The sequence below is a fragment of the Megascapheus bottae genome, chromosome 16 (assembly GCF_031878675.1).
Source record: "Megascapheus bottae isolate mThoBot1 chromosome 16, mThoBot2.hap1, whole genome shotgun sequence".
NCBI classification, from domain to species: Eukaryota; Metazoa; Chordata; class Mammalia; order Rodentia; family Geomyidae; genus Megascapheus; species Megascapheus bottae.
The window spans coordinates 5,907,875-5,935,344 of NC_143524.1; the positions used below are offsets into that span (position 1 = coordinate 5,907,875).

Consider the following 27,470-nt stretch of genomic DNA (forward strand, 5'->3'; position numbering starts at 1 on the left):
CCTAACACGCCTGCATGCCCCTCCACAACGCGCCCTGGCTCGGTACATTGAAGGAAATCATTGCATAGAGTCTGGGGGGCTTTGGTTGTCAGAACTCCTTGTGCGTTGCTGTGCGCCTAGCTCCTCTGGAGGCTGAGAGCTGAGGACTGAGGTTAGAAGCTTGAAATACAGGTCCCAAATAAAACACAAACAAAAACCTCTGTGTTGTAAAGAAATGTGTTTGTAACACATGGAAATTTGCATGTGTGGGTAATCGAATGGAGGGCAGGCAGACAGAAAGGAGCTTGGCTTGTGTATGGGGTCTTCATCTCCCACAGGGACGATGGGGTGGGGATATTACATATTCCATTGTTGTGGTGTTTTCTACTGGTGCTTGCCTTCTGCCCCTGTGTGTATGGGGGTGGTATGAGCTGTGATAAACAAAGGTATTTATTCTTGCAGTGCAGTTACCCCTTCCCAGGGGAGGTGAACAAATAACACAAAATGGGCCTGCAGGGGGAGGGGACCATGTGTGTTAGCATGGGGAGAGTGTACCCACGTGTGCACTGGGGCCTGCGTGCATGTGGGAGCCTTTCCCCATGGGTTTGGATAGTTGTAAGTTTTGCTGTTTCTCTCTTCTGCCTCTGACTTCATCTGAAAGCTCCCAGCAAGTGGGGATGTGACATGCGTGGAACCAGATACCTTGGTCCTCTTACAATGCAGGCCAGGATTCAGCCTGCTGGAGGATGGTAGCTTGGGTGAAGAAATTATTCCCATCCTCCTTTCATTCCACCCTCTCTCTTTACCTATTTGGTGCATGGCAAGGCCAGGCTCAGAAAGCCCTAATTGCTGAGGCTGACGCCAGGGTGTGTGGCACGACCCCCTTTACAGCTGAATTGGCCGTGCAGCCTGAGGACCCTTTACCTTACTCAGTGGTTACGAATCAGAACCACAGCCCCAACCGTAGAACCAGAGCCCAAAGGGGCTTCAGAAACGGTCTCCCTATCCCCTTGCAGGAGGGGCTCAGAGAGGTTGCGTCTGGGGATGGGCTCCATATAGCAATTTGGGGCAGTGTGTTTTCTTGCTTTTTTATTTGTTTCTGGTACTGGGGCTTGCACTAAGGGCCAAGGCACTCTCCCTTAGCTTTTATGCTCAAGGCTAGCACTCTACCATATGACCCACACATCCACTTCTGTTTTTTGACTGGCTACCTGGAGATAGGAACCTCATAGACTTTTCTGGCCAGGCTGTCTTCAAACCTCAATCCTCAGATCTTTTCTAGTAGTGCCCAGCCTTTTCTTTTTCTGTAGTGCTGGGGTGGGAACTCAAGGCTTCATCCACGCTAGAGAACTGTGTATGTGAGGCTTTTCTCTCCTGGTGGGTGAGGGACTGTGGGAGGTTGGGTCCTTGTGTGCCAGGCTTCCAGGGTGAGTTGTGTGAGAGCTGCACGAGTCACTGACGGCTCAGTGTCTATGTGTGTCAGTGTGTCACTGAGCTCAAGTGTGTCTTGGTGTGAGTGTGTCCCCATCTGTCTCTGAGACGCAGTGAAAGGAAGGGGGAAGGAGTCTGCTCTGAGGACGGGGAGCCCCGCCTCTGTTGTCTGCATGACCTTGTCTGGTCACTTCCCTGCCCTGGGAGGCGAGGGGGGTGACATGCATTGGGGGGGGGGGTTGGCCACGAGTGGTGTCCCCATCCAGGGAGCAGCAATGTCACCATTCTGTCCACAGCTGTTCCCTGGGATTTGGCCCTGCCAGCGCCCGGGTGGGCTCGGACCCCCTCACCCCTCACTGTCTTTGCTAACAGTCTTCCTTTCTTTTCTCTCCTTATCTCTCCCTCCTGGGCACCTTGCTGGCTATAGAGGAACACCCCATAGAAGGTGAGTGGAGCTTCTTGGGCACTGGGATGGTGCACCTGTCACATGGGGGGGTCCATGAACGGGGTACCATCAATTACCCAACAGCTACCACCCTGCTCACGTTTGGGGCCCCCCAGGGAAGGCTCTCTGGGGTCCTCTCAGCTTCCTTGCGCTCACCCTCTTCGTTGGTTTGGTGGGGGAACTGCGAGCAGAGGGCAGGCCCTTCCCCTTGCCCACACTCCTCTACCCAGTCCTCTGCCTTTGCCTTTTCCTTGCTGGGAAGGTCATAGCTGACAGCTTGGAGGTGTCCCAAAGTGAATGGGAAGACGCCATTTTGCCCAGCTCAGCTTAGGAAGCTTTAGAAGGGCCATGCTGCGGTGTGTGTGTGTGTGTGTGTGTGTGTGTGTGTGTGTGTGTGTGTGTGTGTGTGGTGGGCAGGGCTGCCCGCAGTCCTGAAAGCCAGGCATCTGCTTCAGGTGGGTGGGTGGGGGCACAGTAGGCAGCGTGGAGGTCTGTACCTGGGCAGGGCTGGGAGGATGTACAGGCGGCAGCTTCTTCCTTCAGCTCAGCCCCAGGGTAAGGGTGGGTGTGCGCCTCTCTCTGGGGTCTTGTTCACTCTCTCCCCGCCTGCTCTGGTGGCCCTCCTTCTCTGGTGTTTGTCCTCACCTCTCTTTCTCCAGGGCTCTGTCCCTGGACCTCTCTCTAGGCCTGCAGGGTCTTGCCATTTCCCTCTAGCTTTAGGTTTTCCCTCTGTTGCCTTTTCTTGTCTTCAGTAGTCTAACATCAGGGGCGGGAGCGGGCATGAGTCCCTACATGAAGGCTGGGCTGCAGGTGACCTCACAGAGAAGGGAGCAGAGTGGGCGTGGCGTGGGCCCTACCAGTCACCGTCGGGCGCATGCTCCCCCAGCATGGGATGGCAGGATCTGGGAGATGCTCAGATCCCTGGGCCCAGCCCTGGCCTGAGGGGTGGGGGGGCACGGCTACAGGGAGGGTTGGAGGGAAGCCCCAAAGCTGCAGGGAAAGCCAGTGCTCTTTGTATGGAAGTGGAACCCATTTTTTCCTGAGGGGTCAATGGCTTATATTGTTTCCCTCCCTGTGTGTGTATTCTTCTTGGGGTCCTCAGGTCTTCTGGTCCCAACAGGCAGGTGTGTGTGTGTGTGTGTGTGTGTGTGTGCGCGCGCGCGTGTGCACGCGCGTGTGCACGCACGTGCATGTGTATTTGTGTGAGCACATGCTCATGCCTCTCTGCTGATCCATTGTGACTCTGGGTACCATATCCAGGCTTTACACCTGTGCACACATGGCTTTGTATCTGCTGTGTTGCACACTCACATGCTGTGTCTTCTGTGGTGTGCCTGTCTGTCTCTGTGCCTCTAGGAGCTGCTGAGCCTTCATGGGTCCACATCTACATTTGCATCTCTGTGTGTCAGTGTTTACTCTGTGTGTGTGTGTGTGTGTGTGTGTGTGTGTGTGTGTGTAAGCGAAAGCGAAAGAGAGGCTGTGTGTCTGGCTGGACGCAGCCTTCTGAGGGCTAGCGATAAGATTTAGTGCTGATGTGACTTTTACTTGCTCTTGATGTCATGTCTCCTTGGAACAAAGAAGAGGTGGAGGGAGGAAGAGAGAGAGAGAAAGAGGGGGGGGGAGCAGAGAGGCTGGGGAGGAAAGAAAGAGCAGAGAGCAGAGAGCGGGGGTAAAGGGCTAAGTGAAGAGGTGGGGCCCGAGGGACTGGAGAGGGAGAGGCAGACAGGAACAGCACAGGCAGGGTATGGCCCCGCCAAGAGAGGAGGAGAGGCGGGAGGGCCACAGAGGAATGGTCTGGAGGGAGGAGAGGTCAGGCAGGAGTAGACAGGGACAAAAAGGGAAGCAGGCCTTTGGGGACAATGAGACCTTATGGATGACACCTGCCATTTCTTTGGGTGTCCTGGTGATCTAGTTTAGATGGGTACTGCCTATAGCTACATGTCCATAGCCAGGCAGAGTATATTTTGAAGGCTGTGTGCGTGCGTGCGTGCGTTCGTGTGTTCTTCTGTCTCTGTGCCATGTCTGTGTGCCTGCACATGTGTGTCTTAATCTTGGCCCATAGCTGTCTTTCGTCTTCCCATGGCAGCCTCCTCTAGCGCTTGGTAAGGGAGTCAGGGCGAGACTGGAAGTGGGCAGGTGGCTAGGTGCGGGTTCCCAGGATGCCCTCTCCTTCCTGGCACTGCAGTCCTCCCCCAGCTCTTTCAGGTCCAACGCTCCTGCTGCTGACACTGGGTTACTGTGTCTGAGGCCTCGCTTCTCTGGGAACTTGGGCATCCTACTTGGCACCCCCTGCCTGCCCAGTACCTCCTCCCCCAGCACTGGGCGGGGGTCCAGTCTCTTGCAACAAGGAGAGGAGACCCAGAAGCAGCCAGATAGAGTGCCCTAGGAAGGACCCTGGGCGGCACCACCCATCACTGCCAGCCTCTGGGGCGGTGGGAAGAGGGGCGATGCCACAGGTGGATGTGGGAAGACAGCACCCCAGTGGGGCTGGGACTGGGAGACAGCACAGACTAGATGGTGTGTATGGGGAGGGGCCGGGCTTTAGGGAGAGACCCTCTGCCAGCTGGGGCTGAGCCAGGGGTAGACAGGAAGGGAACTGGCCTCCCCTCACCAAGATGGCTGGCGCTGTCACGCCTGAGGGAGCCGAGCAGCTGGTTGCCGTGGTGACAGAGGGAGAGTGCGGCATGCTAATGAGAGTGGCGGGGAGCTGGGCAGTGGAAGGGTCTTCGAGGGGAGAGATGCCACTCCCCCCAACAGTAGTCAGACCTGAGGGGTGACAGCTGATGGGGTCAGGGGCCTCTGGCTGCTGGGCTTGGGCAGCAGAAACCTAGATTTCCAAGACCTTGCTTCCAGGGCAAGGCAGCTGCTGAAGGGTAGAGTGGGAGATGGGTCAGGGATCCACCTGGGTTTGGGGTTAGGGTTTTGTTAGAAGGTAACTGGTAGCTTTCCTGGAAAGTCAGTGGTAGGGCAGGGGGGAGGATATTCAAGGCAAGGAGTAAGAAGGCACAGTCCAGAGGCTGGTGGCCTCACCTGTGCCGTGAGTGCAATCTGTGTCTGTCCCAAGGCAGAGCCCAGCAGCTGTGGCCCCCTCCAGACCTATATGTAGGTGAGAAAAATGGATGCCACCCCAGAGAGATGAGAAGAGGCACCATGACCCCGAGGCAGCTGCATCTGCCCTTTGTCCTCCCCTCCCACCCTTCTCAGTTCCCCCTGGGTTCCCTCCTGGGTCCTGGGTGTCCTGGCCCCTGCCATGCCCCAGAGACCACAGCGGCTGGGATGGTTTCTTAGGGCAACAGTGGCATGGCAGGGCTGTTCCCTTTTATCCAGACCCCACATCAGGGAGGCAGGGTTGGGGGCGGGGGGCTCCAGCTTGGTAAGGCTGGTGGTCATCTCAGGGAGGCCTGGGGGCTCTCAGCCCAGCTGCGTGCCGGACACTACCAGCCTCTCTGATCCGGTAGGCCGGGCTCTCCCCACTCAGGACTGGGTAGGATGGGCAGCAGAAGGAAGGCTCAGGTTAGGGCTGTGCGGGCTTGCCCAAGGGGCTGAGGCGATCCTGGAGGGAAAGCCAAGCAGGTTTTGCTCTCAACTCAGCTTTTGGATCATCTCAGAGAGGTCCTGCCCAGAGAAAGGGGACCCACAGGGCACTCTGGGTCGAGGGCAGGGTCCCCTGCCCGGGAGTTTTGAATGCCATGTTTGGACCTTGCTGTCTGTATCCTCTGCCCTTGCTCTGCCAGACCTCCTCCGGGAAGACTCATTTGCTTCATTTTGCTCCCGACTTTCCCTCGACTCTCTTCTCCCTCCCTGCTTCCTTTCTGACAGTCCTCAGGAGCCCGTTTCCTCTTACAACTCAGGGGTACCGGGGTACAGGGGTACAGGGTCCCTGCTGGCCACATAGACCAGGTTAGGAAGGGGCAGTTGGGTTGATAAGGACAATTTTGTGGGTTCCTCATACCCATTCCCCACTTTTCCTGGGGTCCCAGGGGGGGTGTGTGAGAGTGGGTTGGAGACCCCTTGGCCCACTCAGTCCCACGCTAACAGGACACTCTCTCTTTCTCCAGGTGGCTTTGATTTTTTTGTGTCGTGTTTTCTTTTCTCCATCTGAATCGTTTTTCTCGTTGACCGTTTTTTTTTCTCTCCGCCTCCCGGAAGAAAAAAAAAAAAGAAAAAAGAAAAAGGAAAAAGCAACCCCTCCCAGCCTCATGCTTCTCCTCCTTTTCCTTTTTTTTTTCCGGCAAGAAGAAAAAAAAAGAAACCAAAATTTCCTCTTCCCCCTTGCAGCAACTCCCTGTCCCATCTTCCTCTGGTTTCCCCCACACACACCCCTTTATCTCTCTCTCTCTCTGTCTCTCTCTCTCTCTGTCTCTCCTTCCCTTCCTCTCTCTCTCTCTCCCCCCCTCTCCCCCCTCTCCTCTCCTGCCCTCTACCCTCTGTTTCTGCATCGGGCCCCTTCCCTCAGCTTTTAGGCTGGGGACTCTCCCCCGATGTCTGTCACAAGTTAAAAAGGGTTTTTAAATTGTGGCAGCAAAAGCTTTTGTTTTCCTTCCTTCTCTCTGGCTGATTTTGATGACTCGTGTTTTCTTTGTTTCTTTCCCCTTTCCTTTCTTTTTTTTCCCTTCTTTTTTTTTCTTTCTTCCTTTCTCTCCTTCCCCTTTCCAAGGTCCGGCTCACCTGACGTTAAACAGCGAAGGTATGGTTTGAAGTTTTGGTTTGGTTTGGATTGGATTGGATTGCTCCCAGCCTGCACCTGGATTTTCTGTTCTCTTCCCTGCCCTCTCCCTCTTCCACCTGTCCAGCCTCCTTCCTTCCTTCCTTCCCTCCCTCCCTCCCTCCTTCCTCTGCCATTTCTTTATTTTACTGAGGGATGCCGGGTCGGGGTGGCTGGGTTGGTCCTTGTCTGTGCTCTCCCCTCTCCACCCGCCCGGAATCACTCCATCCGCCCTCATTTCACCTTGGTTTCTGACATCAAGAGATGTTTGAACTCCTGCCGTTGTCTCCAGTCATCTTTTTGCGTTTCCCTGGTAGCGTATTTATTTATTTCACTCCTTTTCTTTCTCATGGTGGTGTTTTATTTCCTTCCACTCATTCTGACCATTCTTTCCTCTCTATGAAACCAAGTCAAAAAGAGAAGGGCCTGGGCTGGAGAAAGGATTCAGGCAGCTGCGTCCCACCTGCCCTACTGACGTTGGGAGATCCCTGTGCCCAGAATGGAGTGAAGAGGGAGGAAAAAGAGTGGGGGATTCAAGGTGTAGGACTTCTGCCTTTTCGCAGTGTCCCACCATGTGTGTTCACTCTGTGTTTGTTTTTAAATCCATACTGGAGGTTTTTAACTCAGGACCTTGTGCTTGCTTGGCTTTGCTTGCTTGGCTGGCACTCTGCCCCTTGAACCATACCCCAACCCTGCATTCTGTTTGATTTAAAATATGATTTATATTTTATTCATCCTTCAAAGTGTAGACCTGGATTTTGATTTCAGTCCAAGCCCAGTATCTGTTCTTTATGATTCTGTCCTAAGGATCTGAAAGGAATTTCTTCACACTCCCGACACTGAGGTTAGAATAAGCAGCCCTCAGCTAAACAGGAAAAGGCTGTTTCTCCAAAGGACCCATCTGCTTGACTCAGAATAGGATGAAACAGGTTTTTTCTTTTTGTGTGTGTATGTGCCAGCATTGGAGCTTAAACTCAGGGCCTTGTCTTCTTGCTTGGCTTTTCTCCTCAAAGATGGCACTCTACTACTTGAGCCAGGCCTCTGCTTCCAGCTTTGTGCTGGTTAGTTGAAGATAAGAAGACTTTCTTGGATTTGTCTGTTGAGGCTGGCTTTGGACTATGATCCTCAGATCTCAATCTCGTGAGTAGCTAGGATGACAGGTGTCAGCCACCAGTGCCCACATTGTATCTTTTGAATGTCCCTTAACCCTGTGTGACAGATGACAATGCTGAAGACCAGAGGGAAGGGACTGCTGGTGATTACTCAGGCCTAATGTAGGGTATGATTCGGACTAGTCATTTAATTTGAGCCATCCTTTCAAAGCCCCACGGCTTTGGCTCAGTGGTAGAGTGTTTGCCTAGCGTGCATGATGCCAACCTTAATTCTCAGCACTGAGGGGGCAGAGAGCCCTACTTAGTGTTCAGCAAGTCCAGAGGCAGAGCTCAAGAGCCCCGGCCAATCCTCTCCCAATCTGCCCTCCCCACCCTCCCTGTCCTCCATCTCAGTGACCTTGCTGACCCCTGGGCGCTGCCGTGCCGGCCAGTTGTGGCGCTCTGCTAAGGGGCGTCCCACACGGGCACTGGCTGGGGTCCTTGACCGTGGGTGAGGAAACACAGAGGACCAGAGCTGGGCTGTAGAGAAACTCACAGATGTCTGAAATTTGAGATAGGATTAGATCAGGGGAGGAAAGGGCCTGGGATTCTTGCAAGGATGTGGAATTATGATGAGGAACGTGGGGAAGGAGGAATCCCTAAGTAGCTTCTCACCATAGACATCTATGAAGACCCCTGACCGAAAAAGGATCCAACAATTCCTTCCCCTCCTCTAAAGTCTCCTGCAGCTCTGGTTACTCCCGTGCTCGTTCTGGGGATGTGAGGTTGGAGTTGGTGTGAGAACCCACATAGGAAGTCCCCCCCCATCATCCCCAAGGTCCCCTTGTCCTAAGCCATCCTGTGGCTCTGGCAATGAGATGCTTACCTGAGACTCAGGTGCCAAGAGCACATGTTCCCTGGCAGGGTGAGTGAGGCTCAAACCAGCCTAGGGCCTGGACATGGCGCCTTGCACCTGTGGGGCTTGGAGCACCAGGCAAGCTGGGGGCTTCCCCGCATCCCTGGTGGGCGCTGCCCAGCGGGGATCTCTCTTGGTGGCCACAAGCCCTTCTGTGGGCACCGTGGACCCAGAGAGCCCACAGTCAGGGACTGTCGCAGGTGCAGGGTGAGCAGTGAGGGAAAGGCACAGCGGAAGAGGGGTCTGCTGGGTGAATCCAGGAGACTTGTGGAGTCGGGGTTTTGAACAAGTTGCTGAATGTGAATCCTGACCCAGTGGAAGGTATGAGCAAAGTGGGGGGCAGGAGGCAGGAGAGCACACAGGAGGTTGGGAATGGATGCCTACAGTCTCCAGGGCCCAGGGCTGGCCTGGTTGCTGGTCACTGTGGCAAAAGGTAGAAGTTGGTGGTCATAAATCTGACTGTGGGGTCCTAAAGACAAGTGTGTCCCCGAGACTGCCCTTCACCGCGCCCGTGTCTACGCACAGCGCCTTTGCCCTGGAGAGGGGTCCCCATCCCCTCGAGGCCGGGGTGGGACTGGCTGGGAAGCCCCCTGTGCCTGACTCCCCAATTCTGCTTCTCCAGTAGGGTCCTTACTGTTCTCCGAGGGGGGGGCCGGGAGAGGAGGAGCCGGCGATGTGCACCAGCCAACGAAAGGTCAGTGACCCCACGGTCCCCAGAGAGCCCAGCCCTTACCCTCTGCAGGCTAGCACTAGTTTTAGGGAAAGCTGAGTAGACATAGGTGTCTCACAGCTCCTTGCCCCTGCCCCCCCATTCCAGCTCCACTCCCAAGCTACTGTTTCCTGCTCTATGAGAAGCGTCACAACCTCTGCTTCCTCCTCCTGCTGGCACGTTGCAGTCCTCTGTGGCAGTGGTCAAGCCGGGCCTTAGAAAGTGTGTGTTTCTGGGGGCGGGCAGTCTCCCCTTCCCCCATGTCACTCTAGAAGGCTACTGGTGCACTGTTCAGGTCATGTACAACCCGTGGGAAGCTTTTCCCGCTCTTGATGGCGGGGAATCATTGCTTTTCCTTTTCTAGATCAGGAGACCCATGGTGGCCACAACCCCCAGGCCGGTGTCTCGGGGCTCCTGAATTTCAGGAGGCTGTCTTTCTTAGGAGAATATTTTTGTTAAGAAGTTCACAGGCTACTCTGAGAACCTCGGGAAGCGGCAGGCAGCTGGAGGCCCCATCTCCCTCCTTCAGCCTGTGCTCTTCTGTCTGCCGGGTGTCCGTTCTGTCCCTGGCCGCCTCCAGTGCCTCTCCTTGTTGCCTCTTACAGCCAGCTCTTGCAAAAACAACTGGGCTCTACACACTGGGCTCCTTGAGCTCCCCAGGCCAGCCTGGACCCTTCCCAGAGTCCCCTTTGTCCCCACCTCCACTAGAGTCAGTCACACCACATCCTGTCACTTCACCTGCCTGCTGCGAGCTCCCTGAGGACAGGGATTAGGTATTTTTGTTTGTATCTCCCAGTGCTCTGCACAGCTCCTGGCACATACGTAGGTGTGAGCTCAGCACAGTTACTTGAAATGAGTGAATGGTCTCTGACCTGGGAGAGTCGTTGGCATTCAACACATAGCTGCACCGAATTGTGGTCCATGCAAACGGTGTGCAAAATGCAGACTTTGTTCACAGGAGTTAATTTACTTATTGAAGGAGCAGGGGTGGGGTGGGGTGGAGAGAAAAAGAAGCGGAGATCAGAAGATTGTAGTTCAAAGGCAGCCTGGGCAGGAAAATCCATGAGTCTCTTTATCTCCAATAAATGACTCCCTCCTCCTCCCCCTCCCCCCAAAAAAGCCCACAGTGGAGCTCTGGCCGAAGTTGTGGAGCAATAGCCTTGAGCAAAAGAAGCTCATGGTTGGCACCCCCCTCCCCCAAATCACATCCCAGTGGAAGAGTAGTTTATTTGTGGGCTGGGTCACAGTGGAAGCTTCCCCTCTGCTCTCCCTCTGGAGACCCAAAGCAGCCTGTGAGGTAGGCTGGCAGTGAGCTGCTTTTTTTTCCGGAGGAGAAAGTGGGGGTTAGAGCTGTTGTGTCTTGGCCAAGGTGACAAAGCTAGTGCCCAGGTCTTCTTTCTCACATCACACTGCCTCCCCCGGGGAGCGGTACAAGATGTTACCAGGCAGTGAGTGCCAAATGCGCTGAACAGACAGCTGTAGTGCTTGAGAGCAGGCAGGGGCCCAGGGGGCTGGAGACCTTCCCTGGCTGGAAGGGAGGCAGATGCTGTGTCCCCTTCCTTTCATGGTCCTCAGAAACCCAGGACCACAACAACGAATCTCTGGTTACATTCAGCTTCACTGAGAACACTTGTAGGGCCACAAAGAGAGCCCTGGCTGAGAGAGACACACACATATCTGCTCTTGCTTTCTTCTGCCCCAGGAGCTCTTAGGATGTAGTTTTTCAGGGGCTGCTGGGAGTTGCAGTTTCTGGTCTGGGCTGTGCGGGAGACAGCAGAGCGCCCCCTGGTGCTTCACTGTTCCTGCAGCCTACATGTGGGTTGTGCTCTGCTGAGCTTCAGCTACTATCCCACTTCCTGACCCCAACAGCAAGCCCGGCACCAGACTCTTGAAGGCCTGCCCTCTCCCCTTCTCTCCATCTTAGGACTTTATTTCCTCCTATTCACCTCTTTTCTCAGGCTGCTCTATGCCCCTTCCTATTTCGGGTTTTCCCTACCTGTCTTCTGGTGGCCACAGGGATGGGAGGGAGCTCGGTGGACACAGGCTGCAGTGCAGCTGGCCTTGCCTACTCTCCTGAGACACTGAGGTTGAGTGGAGGAGTTGAGACATGGCGTTTCTTTGCCTTGCCTTGGCAGGTGTGGGCCAGCCCCAAACCAACCTCTCTCCTTTTTTTACTGGCTTCTTTTGTTCTGTCTCAATCACTTTTTTCCCCCACATGGCTATCTTATTCATCCCTTCTGTCTGACGTTATAATATTTTCTTTGACTGTAGTAGAGGTTTGGGGAGTAAGAGGCGAGGACTGGCTTCGGGGTGGGATGAGCGGGCGGCAAATCCAAGGTCAAATACATTCCCTTTTCTGGTCCTTGAGCCCCCCTGGCTCTGCCAGTGTCTGAGCAGCCGGCCTGGTTGCTATGGAAACAGTAAGGCCCTAGAAAGCCTTGGCTTTCTTTCCCTAGAGGTCCCTGTCCCCTTTCCTTGCTGGCCCTTTTCCCATCTCCCTTACCTGTCCCCTCTGGGCTTTCTCCTTTCTCCTTAGAGCTTCCCATGACCTCTCCGTTGCTCACAGCCCAGTGCTGGCTTTGTTTCCTCAGTCCTTTCAAGGGTCCATCTTTCTCTCCCTGTACATTGCTCCATATCTCATCCACTTCGCCCTTTCCTTCTTGGCTACTGGATTCCTCACCTTTACCTCTGGTCCCCTCAGGCAGAGGGAGGGAGGGAGGGAGGGATGCAGATTGTCCTGATGTGGCTCATGCTCCCCCTACCCCAGCTCATTGCCTGGTGGCCTCGGGACACTAGGCCTTGCCAGCTGCAGTGAGGGCTGTGCCAAGGGCTGGGGCAGCAGCTGGTGCCTTGGCATCCGGAGGCAGTGAGGGCAGAATCTGTGGGCAGCCTGCCCAGATGGGGAGAGGCAGGCTGTGTGTGCAGAGGAAGGTTCTGCAGAACCTGCACCCAGAGACCACCCCCCATGTCCGCATGGGGCATTGTTGCTGAGCTCTGCCCCCATGAGGGGAGGGCAGGTCCCTCCCAGTGGCTGGGTGTGTCTCAGGGGGGATGCTCGATTCTTCCTGGGCCTGCCCTTGGGCAGTGCGATCTCCCTGTGGAGACCCTCCTCGCTCACTCTTTTTTTTTTTTTTTTTTTTTTTTTTGCCAGTCCTGGGGCTTGAGCTCAGGGCCTGAGCACTGTCCTTGGACTTTCTCAAGGCTAGAGCTCTACCACTTGAGCCTCAGCACCACTTCCGGCTTTTTTCTATGTATGTGGTACTGAGGAATTGAACCCGGGTCTTCATGCATGCTAGGCAAGCACTTTAACCACTAGGCCAAACTCCCGGCCCCTCCTCGCTCACTCTTGTTTGCCTCTTGTCCACCTGGAGAGACATGCAGGACCAGCTCTCACGCCACTAACTTTGGGCCTCTGCTCTCTTTTGAATCTGCATTTGGTTCTCTTCTCTCTACTTGTGCCCCCCCTTGTGTGTGAAGTTGGCCTGGACCCCCAACTTCCCGGTACTAGAGTCTCTGTCCTCCCACTTGCCACCCACAATCAGAACTTTGACCAACAGGAAAGTCCTGCTAGTAGTTGTTGCTTCTGCTGAACAAGTGTCAGTGGAAGGGATCTTGGACTGGGTTCTATGTCTGTACACACGTGTGCGAGCCAGGCCTACTCTTACAGTGTTTACTTTGCCATCCCCGTTACACATGATCTGTACAGGTTAGAGTAGAAAGCTGCGGTGGTGCATGCTGGCACCATGCACTCACGTCCCTGCCACCTGCGTTGCCTTCCTGGCATCTTCTCCCTGCCCTTCTTCACTGCCTCCCTCACCTCCTTTGCTCAGACCTGCACAGCAGGCCCTCGGCCCCATCCAGGATGGTGAAGCCTGAACCTGTCCTCTGCCGCTGAGTCTAGCTATGGAAGTGGGGCGGTGCTATACTCAGGAGACCCCTGTCTCCCCCCCACCCCTGTCCTAGGGAGGAACTCACGGGGAGAAGCCAGGTAGAGCCTCTTGTTTCTCTCCTCCGTCCTTTGGTCGGGGTGGCTGGTGGGGAGGAGATGGTGCAGGACCATCCCTCCACTTTGCCTGGCCCTTTGGCAGCTTAATTGTCAGCTGTCAGTGTGAAAGCCACTTAGCAGCCTCCAGCTTTGGAAATGGACCTGGGGGACGCTGACTTTTGACGGAAAAGACAACAGGCTTCTGAGAAGTGGGCTGGTAGGTGGAGAGAAGGAAGAAGGCCTCAAGCTTGGGTGGGGGCTGCAGGACTCCTGGTGCCCAGGCCTGGCACTTGGGTTTGGTTGCTGGAAGCAGAAAGGGAGGCGCGGTGTACCCTGTTCTACTCAGCCTTCTCCCCTCTCCCCAAACCACGGCGTCCAGGCAAGGAGGAGTTTGTGGCCACCTTCAAAGGCAATGAATTCTTCTGCTACGACCTGTCACACAACCCGATCCAGAGCAGCACGGACGAGATCACCCTGGCCTTCCGCACTCTGCAGCGCAACGGGCTGATGCTGCACACGGGCAAGTCGGCAGACTATGTCAACCTCTCCCTCAAGTCCGGCGCCGTCTGGCTGGTCATCAACCTAGGCTCAGGTGCCTTCGAGGCCCTCGTGGAACCCGTCAATGGCAAGTTCAACGACAATGCCTGGCACGACGTCCGGGTTACCCGAAACCTGCGCCAGGTAGGGGGAGCAAGAAGGTCAGGGGTCAGCTGCCTCTGGGGCGGAAGGCAGGTGGAGAGAGGGCTGCCTGGGCGAGGGCTTGAGGGGAGCAGAAATTGGCTGGGGGGGAACAGGACTTGGCTGGAGGGGTCGGTGGCCCTCTTCTCTGAAACTTGGTCATAGCTTCAGACATCTCAGCACCCTGGAAGCTGAGCCAGGAGGAGTCACCAGAACTGCTTTGGGGGAGCCCCAGGCCAAGGGAAAGGTTGGACTCAGACGGGTAGAGGAAGCTGGGGTTCAAAGGCTGAGACTTGGGGGGATCAGGTGATGGGAAGAGGGGACTGGAGCTTGAAGGAAGAGCCTGGGATGCTGAGGGATGAACAAGTGCCTCCATGATGGGTAAGCACAGGTCTGGGAGAGCAGGGAGAGTTTAGATAGTAGGGCAGCAAGGAGCCAAGCCGTGCGAGTGGCAGGATGTGGTCTGCCCTCGGCTGGGGCTGTTCCAGGGCAGAGGCAGGGAGGAGTGGAGAGGGAGGCGCAGGCAGCAGTGGGGGAGGGGCAGAACTTGCCCTTCCAGGAGCCAGGCTTTCCCAGCCACCCATGCTTGTCTTCTGCCCTGGTCCTGAGAGCAGCTGTGCAGCGGCTCCTAGGAGCCCTTTTGGTGTCAGCCCTGGATATAGGACACCATGCGTCTCCCCAGACCCCCTCAGCTCTGTCCCCACACTCTCACTGCTAAGGAGGGGCCCTCCATCTTTTACAAGGTCCCCAGTGGCTTTTGCCGGGCATACTTCATTTGACAGGAATCCCTCAGGTTTCCACCTTCTCCCCAAGTAGGGGAACGCCCCGGCAGGTGTCCTGTCTCTGCCTTCCTTCTGGATCCTTCTGCATACTTGCTTCCTGCACCTGAGTTGTCATGTCGCCTCCTGGGTCCCGGTCTCATAGCTGGTGGCGGCAGTGCACTTCCAGCCCCATCTCTAGGAAAACCCACAGCCCTGCACACACAGGCCCATCCCGCGGCTTCTCTTGCTAGTTCTCTTCTCCGGGCTTTCTGGTTCTGGTTTCTGAGGCCAGGCTCACCTGGCCTCTCTTCTCTTCATCACCTTTGTCATCATCATCATCATCATCTTCTTCTCCCTGGCATCCTTCTTCTGGAAAGGGCCACCCGCTCCTGTCACCGCAGAGTGATGATCAGTGGAATCCTGCCTTGCTGTGGCGATGCTGGGACGAATCCTGGGATGAATCCTGCTGCTCTCCCCGAGCCTGCTGCTGCCTGTTGCAGTCCATCTCCCATGGAGACACCCATTCCTAGTGACCCCACATCCTAAAGGCTGACAGGCCTGGTGCCCCCTCAGGTCCCCGTCACCCCATTTCCCCATCTGAACGCTGCCCTGGGTTGTCTGCGGGGATGTCACATGACCTGTGTCATCTGATATTTTTAAGTCCCACATATTTTATTACAGGAGGCAGGAAAACAGTTTTGGTGTCTCTTGTTTACATCCCTCCTCCTCCTCCTCCTCCTCCTCCTCCTCTTCTTCTTCTTCTTCTTCTTTTTGGTTCTAGTACTGGGGCTTGAACCTAGGATCTGGGTGTTGTCTCTGAACTCTTTTGCTTAAGACTAGTGCTCTACCACTTAGGCCACACACAGCTCCACTTCTAGCTTTTTCTTTTTTCTTTCTTTGTTTTTTTGGTAGTTACTTGGTGATAAAAATCTCACTCCTTTTTTTTTTTTTGGTGTGGGTTGGTTTTGAACCATGATCCTCAGATCTCAGTCTCCTGAGTAGCTAGGATATGTGTGTGAGCCACTGGTACCTGGCATGCTCCCTTTAAAAAAATTACTTTTTGCCAGTCTTAGTGCTTGAACTCAGGGCCTAGGCCCTGTCCCTGAGCTGCTCTTGCACAAGGCTAGCACTTAGCTAGCCACAGCCGTAGTGCTAGTTCCAGCTTTTTCTGTTTATGTGGTACTGAAGAATCCAACCCATGCTAGGCAAGCACTCTGCCACTAAGCCACATTCCCAGCCAAGTAGTAGCTTTTGCTACTACTTAGCTCTGCACCTGGCGATACACTGCAGTCCCACAGTCCCCATCTATGCACATTTAGCCAGCAAATATGGCACCTCATGCTGGGTACCTCTCCCCCCAGTACTGGGACTCTTGAGGAGACAGGACAGGATTATCAAAAATGAACAGAGGTATCTTAATCCTGGCTACTCGGGAGACTGAGATCTGAGGATTGAGGCTCAAAGCCAACGCAGATAGGAAAGCCTGTGACACTTTTATTTCTAATTATCAGAAAATCAGAAGTAGAGCTGTGGCTCAAAGAGCTAGAATGCTAACCCTGAGCAAAAAAGCTCAGAGACAGCTCCCGGGCCCTGAGTTCAAGCCCCACAATCAAAAAGTTCACAGAACAAGGCTATTCTAGTGCTCAGTGGGCAGCAGAAACGACACCTAAGGGAAGGGAGGAATCTGTGCAGCTGGAGATGCCACCCAGAGCAGGGCACATGGCTTCAATGTGTGAGTGTAGGTAGTAGCTCGAGATGGCCTCTGCCTGGGGTTTGCAGCATCGTGGGTTCAAGCTGGTAACAGATAGAAACTCCTCACTCGCTTGTCCTACAGGACCGCTCAGAGGACAGGCAAGCCATGTCAACACCAAAGAAGGACTTCTGGGTCACAGTGTCTGCTTAAAGACCTTGATCGAGAGCCCTCTCTAAGAAGAGGCTCTGGGGACTTCTTTCCTTCTCAAGTCTAATTATGTCCACGCGTGACATATCCAGGACGCTCACCCCCAGGGCCATGCTCTGAAGTCACTGTCCTCACTCACTGCCCACATGTACCCTGGCCAGGCCCGTCATCTGCCTGGCTTTCAGGACTTTCAAGAGTCATTTCTTGGGTCCTTTTTTCAATTACCCAATCACACAGGACATTCACCAATGGCTGGACACCTTTTGTGCTGTCATAATTTAAAGGGTGCCACTGGCATCTGTAGGGAGGGGGACAGGAATCTGCCCCATCACACAGGCCATAGGACAGCTCCATCAACAAGGAGTCGGTTGACCCCTAAAAGTTAGTAGGGCTGTTAGAGAGAACTTTGTTCATGCAAGTTTGTACAGTGTCTAGACCATGTTGTGGAACTGGAAAATTCCATTGTGATCCAAGGACCTTGTAGGATGGGTGCTGTTTATTAGTTGGGACTTGGTGTGGGGGGGTAATGTAAAAAATGACGTCAGGGATGGGGGGATAGCTTGGTGGTAGCATGCTCAAGGTCCTGAGTTTAATTCCCGTCCACATCCTTTCCCTTGGAGAGACTGTCTTCTGGAGGGCCTGCTCCCCAACCTTCCTCTTGGCCATTATGGGAATGGGTCAAAGGCCAGTGCCAAAGACTGGAAGGAGGCTGGATTCAATTACCCTTGGAATCATCTAGAAAGACTGAGGCAGTTAGGACCAAAAGAGGCCTGACTGAAACAACATCTTCTGCCCTTCTTCCTCCCCTTTCAGACTCAGCTCCTGAAGCCACTATACCAGGCAGTTAGTTTTCCTGGGGGATTTTGGTGAGATGATTACCTCTGAGAATTTCTTGAGGCCTATTTTTAACCCTGGGCCCAATCTCCTCTCCTATGCAGTGTGCCTCCCGACTGTCGCCTACCAGCACTTAAGCCAAATGTGCAAACCCATCTGATCACTAACCAGGACAACACTTGAAAGGCAAGGTGGCTACCAAACCTTACATGGTGCTTTCCCTTGCTCACCTCAGATGGTGCCTCTTCTCAGTACTGATACTCAGTACTGATACCCTTGGATGGAGTCCTTAAGGATGAGGCTACCAAGAGTAGAGTCCTCAAGGATGGAATTCTCCGGGATGGATTCAGGTAGGGTCACAGTCCTTCAAGCAGGCAGTCTCCTAGGATTGCAGGGATTCCATGAAGGAGCCCATCTGGCCTCAGGAATTCCTCCTTTCTGCCCCAGCACACACCCCATCTTGAAGAACATCTCTGCTGCTCTTCACACCTGTATGTACAGGCGTTGCTAGCTAGCTCTTCTCTTCCTTCCACAGCTCTTGCAGGCATACTACCCGTTTACCCTCCCTTCTGCCAGATGAAATCTTTGAGCAGAAATTTCAGGCAGACAACCGGACAGATAGGGCTTAAGTCCCAGTTGTTTAGACAGGTTACGCACCCCTCTGAGTTTTGATTCCTCATAGGCAAAGTGGGAAGGAAGTGTTCATGACTGATTGCTTCCAGCACTCATGCCTGGCATGCAGCGCACTGAAGGGCCGACTATTGCCATGATTATTAGCTGTGGGCTTTTTTTTTTTTCTGGTCCTTCAAGCACAGCTTAAACGCCATCTTCTTTATGAAGCCTTTCTCCATCATTCCCAGCCAGCTTTCTTCTTTGCTATGTTCTTTGAGCCCTTAGAAATTTGTATTCTAGGCCTTTTGTCACTTTCTGCCTATGTGTCAATATTTGTACTCATTCTTATCTCTGTTTCTAGGTGGCAGGCAAATTGAGGGCTTAATTCCAGCAACTGTTTTTTTAAAATTATTTTTAAGTAGTACAAAGGGTTTCAGTTCAACACGTCAGTTTATGAGTTCAACACATCTTGATCAATATAACCCCTCATCTTCCCCCATTCCCCTCCTCAGTTTCAGCCCTACCCTCAAGTTCTGTAGTTCAGTTTTTACATAATGTACATTGAATAATGACTGCTTTTGTTCACCATTTCTCCCTCCTTTTGTATGCTCCCTCAGAACATGTTTATACTTCCTCCACTTCCTGGTATTCTTCTTGATAAACAGTTCATTAGTTCAGAGGAGTTACACCATCAGACGCCTCCCCTAAGCAAATTATCCTTTAGTCAGTTTATCTCTCTGCATATGCATAAAACCCTGAATATAGTCGATCTAGCTTCTATATATGAGAGAAAAAATGCATCATTTGTCTTTCTGAGCCTGATTTCCTTCACATAATTTTTTCTAGATCCATCCATTTCCCTACAAATGATACATTATTTTTTCTAATAGATGAGTATAATTCACATACACATGTATGTATATATATATTCCCATCGTCTTGACAGATGGGTATAGTGTTGTCTGGAGACCATTGGCCATGGTAAGCTCACAGTGCCTTTGGCACTCACCAGACACGGCCATTCTTGTGCTCCTGGCCCCTGCTCATTTGTAGATCTAAAACTTAGCTCCCCAATGCCTGGCCTGTGGAAAGGCTTGGGCTGCTGTGTCTCCCTCCCTTTTATATGTGTTGGGGATTACCCGGAAGCTCCATTCTAGTACTTGACTACAGTTTTCCCCAAAGCATTAGTACCACGGACCAGGGCTCTGGGTCCTTATTCCCTAGGTGTAGAGGGGCTCTCTCTTGTCCACTCCAGCTCTGCCATTCTGGGGGGAGCCTGACCTCCTGATCCATTTGTGGAAGGCCAGGGCTTTGAACTCACATCTCCCCTCTCAATCTTGGTTTGAATTTGCTGTTTTTATTGTCAATGCTAGAATTTCTGTCAGATGTCGGTTCAAGCCTGTGATGGTAGATACTCTGGAATCTGAGATCTAGATTCAGGTTCTAAGTCAGGACACCCAAATCTGAGAGACTCTTAACCTTTCATAAACTAGAAGAAAAGCCAGAAGTGGAGACATGGCTCAAGTGCTAGAACAGCAGCCTTGAGTGGAAAAAAAAAAAAAAAGCTAAAAAGAGAGGCTGGGCGCATAGCCTAGTGGTAGAGTGCTTGCCTGGCATGCATGAAGCCCAAGAGTCAATTTCTTGGTACCACATAAAAGAAGAAAAAGCCAGAAAGAAAACCACAGAAAAAGCAAGAAGTGGCACTGTGGCTCAAGTGGCAGAGCACTAGCCTTGAGCAAAAAGTGTCCAAGGCCAGTGCTCAGGCCCTGAATTCAAGCCCCAGGACTGACAAAAAAAAGAGCTAAAAAGAGTGAGAGACCCTGAGTTCCATCCCCAGTACTGGCACAAACAAAATGAAACCGGAACTTCATTTAGAAATATTGAAAAATGTCCCCTTGCTTGTTTTATTCTCCACATCCAATTCTAATTTAAAAGAAACAGTACTTAGGCTTTTACCTTTAATACCCCTCCCTTCTCTTGTTCAGCTGGTATAGTGATGTCAACTTTTTTTTTTCTTTTTAACCTTTTGGGCCACAATTGATTTAGTTGCACGAAGCTAATTGTTCCATGTTCTGACTAGCTGGCCTCTTCATTTTCTGACAGTCCTACTAGCCAGCAGAGCTAATCTTATCACACATTATCCCTCTGCCCCAGCACTGCACCTGCCACTAGATTCTTCTCTTGCTATGTAAACTGCTTCCACATTGCTAATAATTAATATTGGTTATTCAGTACTTCTTCTAGCTGCTAATATTGGATTCTGTTATTTTTAATTATATGAGGCCCTTATTAATTGTCTTACTAAATTAGTTCTGTGCCCACTGGTTATACAAAAAAACAAAAAAACCAAAAAACTCCCTTAGCTGATGGCTCCGTTCCTAGAACACCACTCCTCCCAATCACAGTCCCAACTCCTAGCAACTGCATCCCTCCGTCTCTGCTGATTTAAGGCACAGGCTGCCCCTGTGCCTTTGACCTCTCCTTTCCAAAGTCTAGGGTAGTTTTGAAGGTGGGTGGTGCTGCTGTCCTTGGCAGAAGGAAGAGGACACAAACTTAAGTAGTATGGGGGAGATGAGAGTTGAGAGGCTAGGGTAGAAGATGCAACTCATAGTTTAGGGAGGAGTAAGGGATTTCAGAGAGAGGTGGGTACCTGTGTTCTCCTGAGTTCAGGGAGAGTGAATTTTTGGTGCTGGCCATGGGAAGAGGAGGTTCAGGGCTTGGGAGTATGTAGGGCTGCTGGGACAGGCTCATCAGTTCCAGGGACTTTCAGAGGTACTTCTGGGGTACTTAATTCAGGAGGGGGTAGGATGGTTGTCCAGAGGACTAGAGAATTGGAGGTTGGGGATGTGTCATTGAAGAACCCAGAGGATTCTGGGAAATGTGGGCTTGGGACAAATCAGGGTGGGCAGCAGGAGGGCCCAGCTGTGAGGGAGAGGGGAGGAGCAGGAGGAGAGCCTGGGATGATCAGACGCACTGTGAACATGAACCCTCTGCCAGGAACCTTCTTCCTATTGTGGTGGCGACTCACTCTCTCCTCAACTCTCAAAGAGAAGCAAAGATTAAAAAAGGGGGGGAGAGAGAGAGAGAGAGAGGAGCTGTCCTTCTCCCCCAGTAACCCCCGAGTCAATTTGCCTCCCCTCCGTCCCCAGGAAAAGCAGATGCCCACGCCCCTTCCAGAGGGGGACCACTTCCTTGGCCTCCAAGTGAAAACTTTCTCATTTTTGCCAGTCCTGCAATTCTCCAGGGGCGTTGCCCACTTGTCTCCCAGCCTGACAGCCAGCTGGCCCATCACCAGCCAGTTAACCCATTAACCCAGCACGGCCACCAGTAGGCCAGTTGGCCAACATCATCTCACTCCTTAGCCAGTTCTCTGGAAAGCCATCTGGTTGACCAGTCGGCCAGCAGAGCCACCTGTCCATCGCTCAAGGCAGCAGCCCACCCGTCTCACACCCTTGTTCCCCTCTCTCCCTTCCCCCCTCAACTCCCTAACATTTCAACTTATAGGACCTACTAATACTGCATAACTGGGTCTGCTTCTTAACCCCTACCTTCCCTCTCTCACCTTCTGTTGGAAAACCCCGTTACTGACTCTGTGTGTGTTACTAACACGCTTATAACCCAGGGGACCCAGGGCTGGGCAAGGTATGAGTGAAAAACCGAACTAACCTTTCTGTCTCATCTGCGGAATGTCGGCCATCTTTAAGTCTTTATTTTCTTGGTCCAGTTCTTTTGTTGTTTTTTTCTTTCTTTTTTCCCCCTCTACTAACCAGGGTCTCTAACTGTTCCCCTTCTCTGCAGAATGGGGTTCTTGGGGGGAAGGGGTATAAAGGGGGGTGGAGTTAGGAGGGGTGGGAGAGGGATTGGGAGAAGAAGGGATTTAATTTGTGTGTGTGTTTTATTTCTCCTTCTCATTATAATTTAGTTTTTCTTTTAAATACTCTGCTGAACCCGAGGTGGGAGGGTCTGAACAAACAACCAAATATATATGGATATATATTTTTCCTCCTTCCTTGAGTTTCACAGTTGGTCATTTTATTTTTCTTTTCTTTTCGTTCTGTTCTTTTGTTGTTGTCTTTGTTGTTGTCTTTGTTTTTTTTTTTTTGACACCCCTTCCCCTCCCCCATCTCCGGTGAAGCACGCAGGGATTGGACACGCTATGGTAAACAAACTGCATTATCTGGTAGATATCACTCTAATTGTCTTACCGTTTGGTTTGCCGTGGGTTTTTTTAACTGTTCGATTATCCCACTTTTGTTTCCTCTCCTCGTTCGGTTTTGGTTGTTTTGCTCTTCCAATTTTTTTTTTTTTATGTGTCCTGGACAATCTAGATTTTTGATTCTCTTTAATTTTCTTCTTTCCCTTTTCGTTCTTCTTCCTTTTTGGTCCAAACTCAAATCCAAAAGACAAATGGAAATCAAAGAATTTGGCTGGATTCTGCCCTGTTAGCCCTGCCTTCCAAATGAAGCCAGAACTGGTGGCCTGAGTGACCTTGGGCAGGCCTCCGTTCTTGGGCTTTCGTCAGGCCAGCCCCGATGCCAATCAAGAAGCTTATTTCTATCGCTTTCTTTGGTTCTTTTTCCCCCACCCTTCCCTATTTTTTTTTTTTTCCTCTTGGTTTGATTTCTTTCTTGGTCTCCTGAAAATCCATGGAAAACGCCATCCCATGACATGCTGCGCTCTGCTCACTATCAGCTCCAGACGGGGTTCCTCAAGCTGAGGGGACGGGGCTGCGGTGTGACCAACAGTGGTGGACAGCCGGGCAGGTCCCCCAGAGGGGAAGGAGGGATGGCTTTAGGAGATGAGACGCTGCCTGGGACCAGTCCCGCCCTCCTGTAGATAACCAGTTCATACCAGTTTGGTGGGCTGCTCCATGCTGGCTGCCAGAGGAATGGTGACACCGCTCCCCACCTCTCAGCCTTGAGGATTTCCAGTTCTGTCTCCCCTACATTTTGCATGGCATGAATGGTCTTTTCTCCCAACCAGGGATAGTGTCCAGTTCCCCCAAGCTCCACTGCTCTGACTAACACTGTGTTTCACACTGTCTTCCTGCCCTCGAGTCCCTCCCCTCCCCTCCCCCTGTGTCCTTGGCCTCTCCTGCATGGCCTCTGGCAGGGCTGGGCGTCCTTCCCTGTTGAGAGTGACCAGAGGAGCGGGCCCCGCAGGGGTGTAGCGGGGCAGCCTTGTCTGTCCTTGTTCTTGCCAAGTGTCTGTGTTTGGGTTGGGCTCGGTCCCTGCAAATGCTGGTGTGGGTGTGGGTGTCGGTGGAAAGGCAGCTGGTGTGTGTTGGCATGTGGGTGTGACTGTGTGTAAATGTTGGTGTGACTTTTAGGGGTGTGAGTGGGAAGACATGCTGCGTGTTTGGGAGACTGCTGGCGTGTCTCTGGGTGTGCGTGCGGTGGGGGCCGTCGCCCTGGCTGGCGTGGGGGCCTGAGGACTGTGTACGGACGTAGCTGCGGAAGCTGGCTCTTCAGTTCGATGCCTTGATGAGCGGAGGCAGGGAGGGCGGGCCAGGCTGGCTCTGCGGGAGTGTGTGCCCGCAGGCGCTGCGTGGAGCCATCCCCCGGGATTCCCTCATGCTCGCCCAGTTCCGGCAGCAGCCGGTTAGTCATCGCCTATTAATAATGCAGCGTGATTGAACACCGGGCGCAGACCCTGCGCATGGACTTGTCTGCTCTCGTGAGGTGGAGCTGCTTGGGGCAGGTGCCTACCCTACTCAGCCTCCTGGATCTGTCTGTCTGTCTAACTGTAGTATCAGAGCTGGGGCTCCCAGCCTGACAGGCCTCTGACCTCCCCGGAGGCCTCATCGCTGAGGCCATGTCTGATCTTTCTGATGTTTTCACAGGTGCCTGCCTGCCTGCCTGCCTGCCTGCCTTCCTTCCTTCCTTCCCCCTTCCTTCCTTCCTTCCTTCCCCCTTCCTTCCTTTCTTCCTTCCTTCCTTCCTTCCTTCCTTCCTTCCTTCCTTCCTTCCTTCCTTCCTTCCTTCTTTCTTTCCGCTGGTCCTGGGGCTTGGACACTGTCCCTTAGTTTTTTTTTAACTCAAGGTTGGTGCTCTATCACTTGAACTACACCTCCAGTTCTAGTTTTTGTTTTGTTTTGGTGGTTAATTGGAGATAAGAGTCTCACAGACTTTCCTGCCTGGCCTAGCTTTGAACCACCAGTCCTCAGCGCTCAGCCTCCTGAGTAGCTAGGATTATGGGCGTGAGCTGCCGGCACATGGCTATGTATGTTTTCTTGAATTCACAAACTAGTGCCACCCCACCCTCCCAGGCTAAGACCTGTGCATGGCTACTGCCACAAACAGAGGAGTACAGAAGGACCAGTGCCAGCCCTCTCTAGCCTCTCTTCCTCTGGGGCTGCTTCTAGAAGTTAGTTGCTGTTTACCCTACTGGGGCCAGGCTGTTGGGGACCTGTCAGCAGCTGTCCATTTAGAACTTCCTTTACTGAGCTGCAAGGCACAGATCACCTGTGGCTTTGGGAAAGAGGAAGGAAGGTAGGATCAACCCATGAAGGACTTGCCACGTGTTGCAGAATACTGTCCTAGAATTAGGATGGCATTACAATGTAGTTCTTCTAGTCTAAATTTGCTGAGAAATCGGCCATGTAGGATAAGGCTAAAAAAGCCCAGTTCTCAGGGCTAGGAATGTACCTTAGTAGTAGAGTGCTTGCTTAGCTTGCCTGAAGCTCTGGGTTTGATTCCTCAGGAACACAAACACAGCAAAAGCTGGAAGTGGCATTTGGCTCAAGTGGTAGAGCTCTAACCTTAAGCAAAAGAAGCTTGGGAATAGTGCCCAGGCCCTTAGTTCAAGCCCCAGGACTGGTAAAAAAAAAAAAAAAATTAGCTTAGTTCTTTCCAGCAGCGGGCTGACAGTGTGTCTGCACTGCCCTTAGCATGGGTCAGTGTGAAGGTCAAGTGTATGTGCGAGGCATGTGGAGGCCTCTGGACTCCATAAGGGTATGATGATTTTATTAAGCTTTATAAAGTATTAGCTGCTTATCGCAGTGTCCAGGGCAGGGCTGTTGTACAAAGAAGCTATTCCCTTCTCCTAAGAGACCCAGAGGAATTGAGAGGCTCCAGCCCCACTGGAGATCTTGTTATCATCCCTTGTTAGGAATCAAGATGCCTGGGGAGCTGGGAAGAAGTGTGAAGATGAATGTCATAGTTAAGTTGGTTAAGAAGCTAATGACTTTGTCTGGTTTCTGCCCTGGCAAAGGAAGTCTCTGGTAAATGCTGTTTCCAAAGTCCATGTTCTGAATAAGCAGTGCTGATGGACGAATAAATCCTATTGTCTCTAGGTGCCTCACAAACCTTCATTAACTTGTCACAGGGGCCAAGACAGCTCAGAAAGTGGGACACCAACAGAGATGAAGGTTCAACAGGTTTTGGAGGATTTTTTTTTTTTTGGACAGTGGTAAGACTTGAACTCAGGGCCTGGGCACTGTCCCTGAGCTATTTTGCTCAAAGCTCCTGCTATTCTACTTAGAGCAACAGTGCCATTTCTGGCTTTCTGGTAGTTAATTGGGGATAAGAGTCTCATGGACTGTCCTGCCCGGGTTGGCTTTGAACCATGATCCTCAGATTTCAGCCTCCTGAGTAGCTAGGATTACAGGCGTGAGCCACTGTGGCTTCAACAGGTTTTGATTACCAGATGGGTTTCTCATATATAAATAAATATATATATATATATGTGTGTGTGTGTAATTTTTAAAATTTATTTTTATTTATGTATGTATACATTTATTTTTCTGCTGGTACTGGGACTTGAACTCAGGGTCTTGTACTCTCACTGGCTTTTTTTTTTTCTTCTCAAAGCTGGTGGTCTACCACTTGAGTCACACCTCTACTTGCAGCTTTTTGGTGATTAACTGCAGATACAAGTGTTATAGATTTGTCTGCTAAAGCTGGCTTCAAATCACAGTCCTCAGATCTCAGCCCCTTGAGTAGCTAGGATTATAGGAGTGAGTCACCCTCACCTGGGCTCATATTGCATTGTAGTTATTTATTTATTTATTTATTTAATTTTTTTTTTTGCCAGTCCTGGGCTTGAGCTCAAGGCCTGAGCACTGTCCTTGGACTTTCTCAAGGCTAGAGCTCTACCACTTGAGCCTCAGCACCACTTCCGGCTTTTTTCTACGTATGTGGTACCGAGGAATCAACCCGGGTCTTCATGCATGCTAGGCAAGCACTTTAACCACTAGGCCAAACTCCCGGCCCTGTAGTTATTTATTTTATCTTTAAATTTTTTTTGCCAGTCCTGGGGCTTGAACTCATGGCCTGAGCACTGTCCTTGGGCTTTCTCAAGGCTAGAGCTCTACCACTTGAGCCACAGTACCACTTCTGGCTTTTTCTATGTATGTGGTACTGAAGAATCGAACCAGGATCTTTGTGCATGCTAGGAGAGCACTCTACCACTAGACCAAACTCCCAGCCCCTGTATTTATTTTTTACTGCTTCATTAGCATTGACTCCTGTCTAGTATTATTTGAGCATCTCTCCTTAGGAGAGAGGATGGACAGACCAAAAAGGCTCCTTAGCTGAGACAGATGGGGGCTAAGTGTGGTAGAGCTTATAAGCATTTGCTTATAAAAACAATAATGGTTCTTCGTAGGTTAGGTCTTTAAACAGCATTCACATTTTGGATATCATTTACACTTGAAGATGCCTAGATTATAGGCAGGAGGCAGAGACCGCCCAAGTCAGTAGATGAGGATGCTGGGTTCCAGGAAAAGCATCTTGCCTGCTTACAGAGAGTTAAACACTTTGACTTATTCTTACTTGAGTTGCTTACAAGAAGCCTGGAAGAAACAGTGGTAGAGAAGTATTAAATTCCTTTTTCAACCTACAGCCAGAGAGGCAAAGTGAGATAGTTTGGAGAATAGAAAAGGCTAAACGAGAGCCTGGGATTTCAGACTTTATGAAACAGGCTTCAGGATTTGCAGAGGGCTCCAATTCTGCGACTCAAGTTCACCTCCGGATTTGTCTGCCCAGCTACCTCAGGTGCAGGCCTGCTGACTGAACTAACCCCTTAACAGGGCTGCAGTCCCTCATCCAGAGGGAAGCTGCTCCTGCTGTCTCCTCCTCAAGCCCTCCCCATCCCCCTCCCTCCTAAAGGGATGCCAGCAACTTTCCTGTGCACTGTTTTGTTTTGTTTTGTTTGCTGGTCCGGGGCTTGAACTCCGTGCCTGAGCTTCTTTTGCTCAAGGCTAGCACTCTACCACTTGAGCCACAGTGTTAATTTTGGCTTTTTCAGAGTAGTTTATTGGAGATAAGAATCTCACAGACTTTACTGCCCAGGCTGGCTTCAAACCTTGACTCTCAGATCTCTCTCAGCCTCCTACGTAGCTAAGGATTGCAGGTCTGCGCTGTTGTGCTCAGCTGTTTGTTATTGTTCTTGTTTTATTGTGTTGTTTGTTTTGCCAGTCCTG

General features: G+C 52.0%; 1 protein-coding gene across 1 annotated transcript in view; it reads left to right on the forward strand.

The window, feature by feature from the left end:
- Positions 1–27,470, forward strand: part of Nrxn2 (neurexin 2) — a 65,966-nt gene that overhangs the window by 13,434 nt on the left and 25,062 nt on the right. The window contains exons 2-6 of the mRNA XM_090349144.1: positions 1,838–1,855; positions 6,513–6,542; positions 9,193–9,261; positions 13,641–13,942; positions 22,182–22,205. Coding sequence (XP_090205270.1) covers positions 1,838–1,855; positions 6,513–6,542; positions 9,193–9,261; positions 13,641–13,942; positions 22,182–22,205 — 443 coding nt within the window. The remainder of the gene's footprint in view (positions 1–1,837; positions 1,856–6,512; positions 6,543–9,192; positions 9,262–13,640; positions 13,943–22,181; positions 22,206–27,470) is intronic.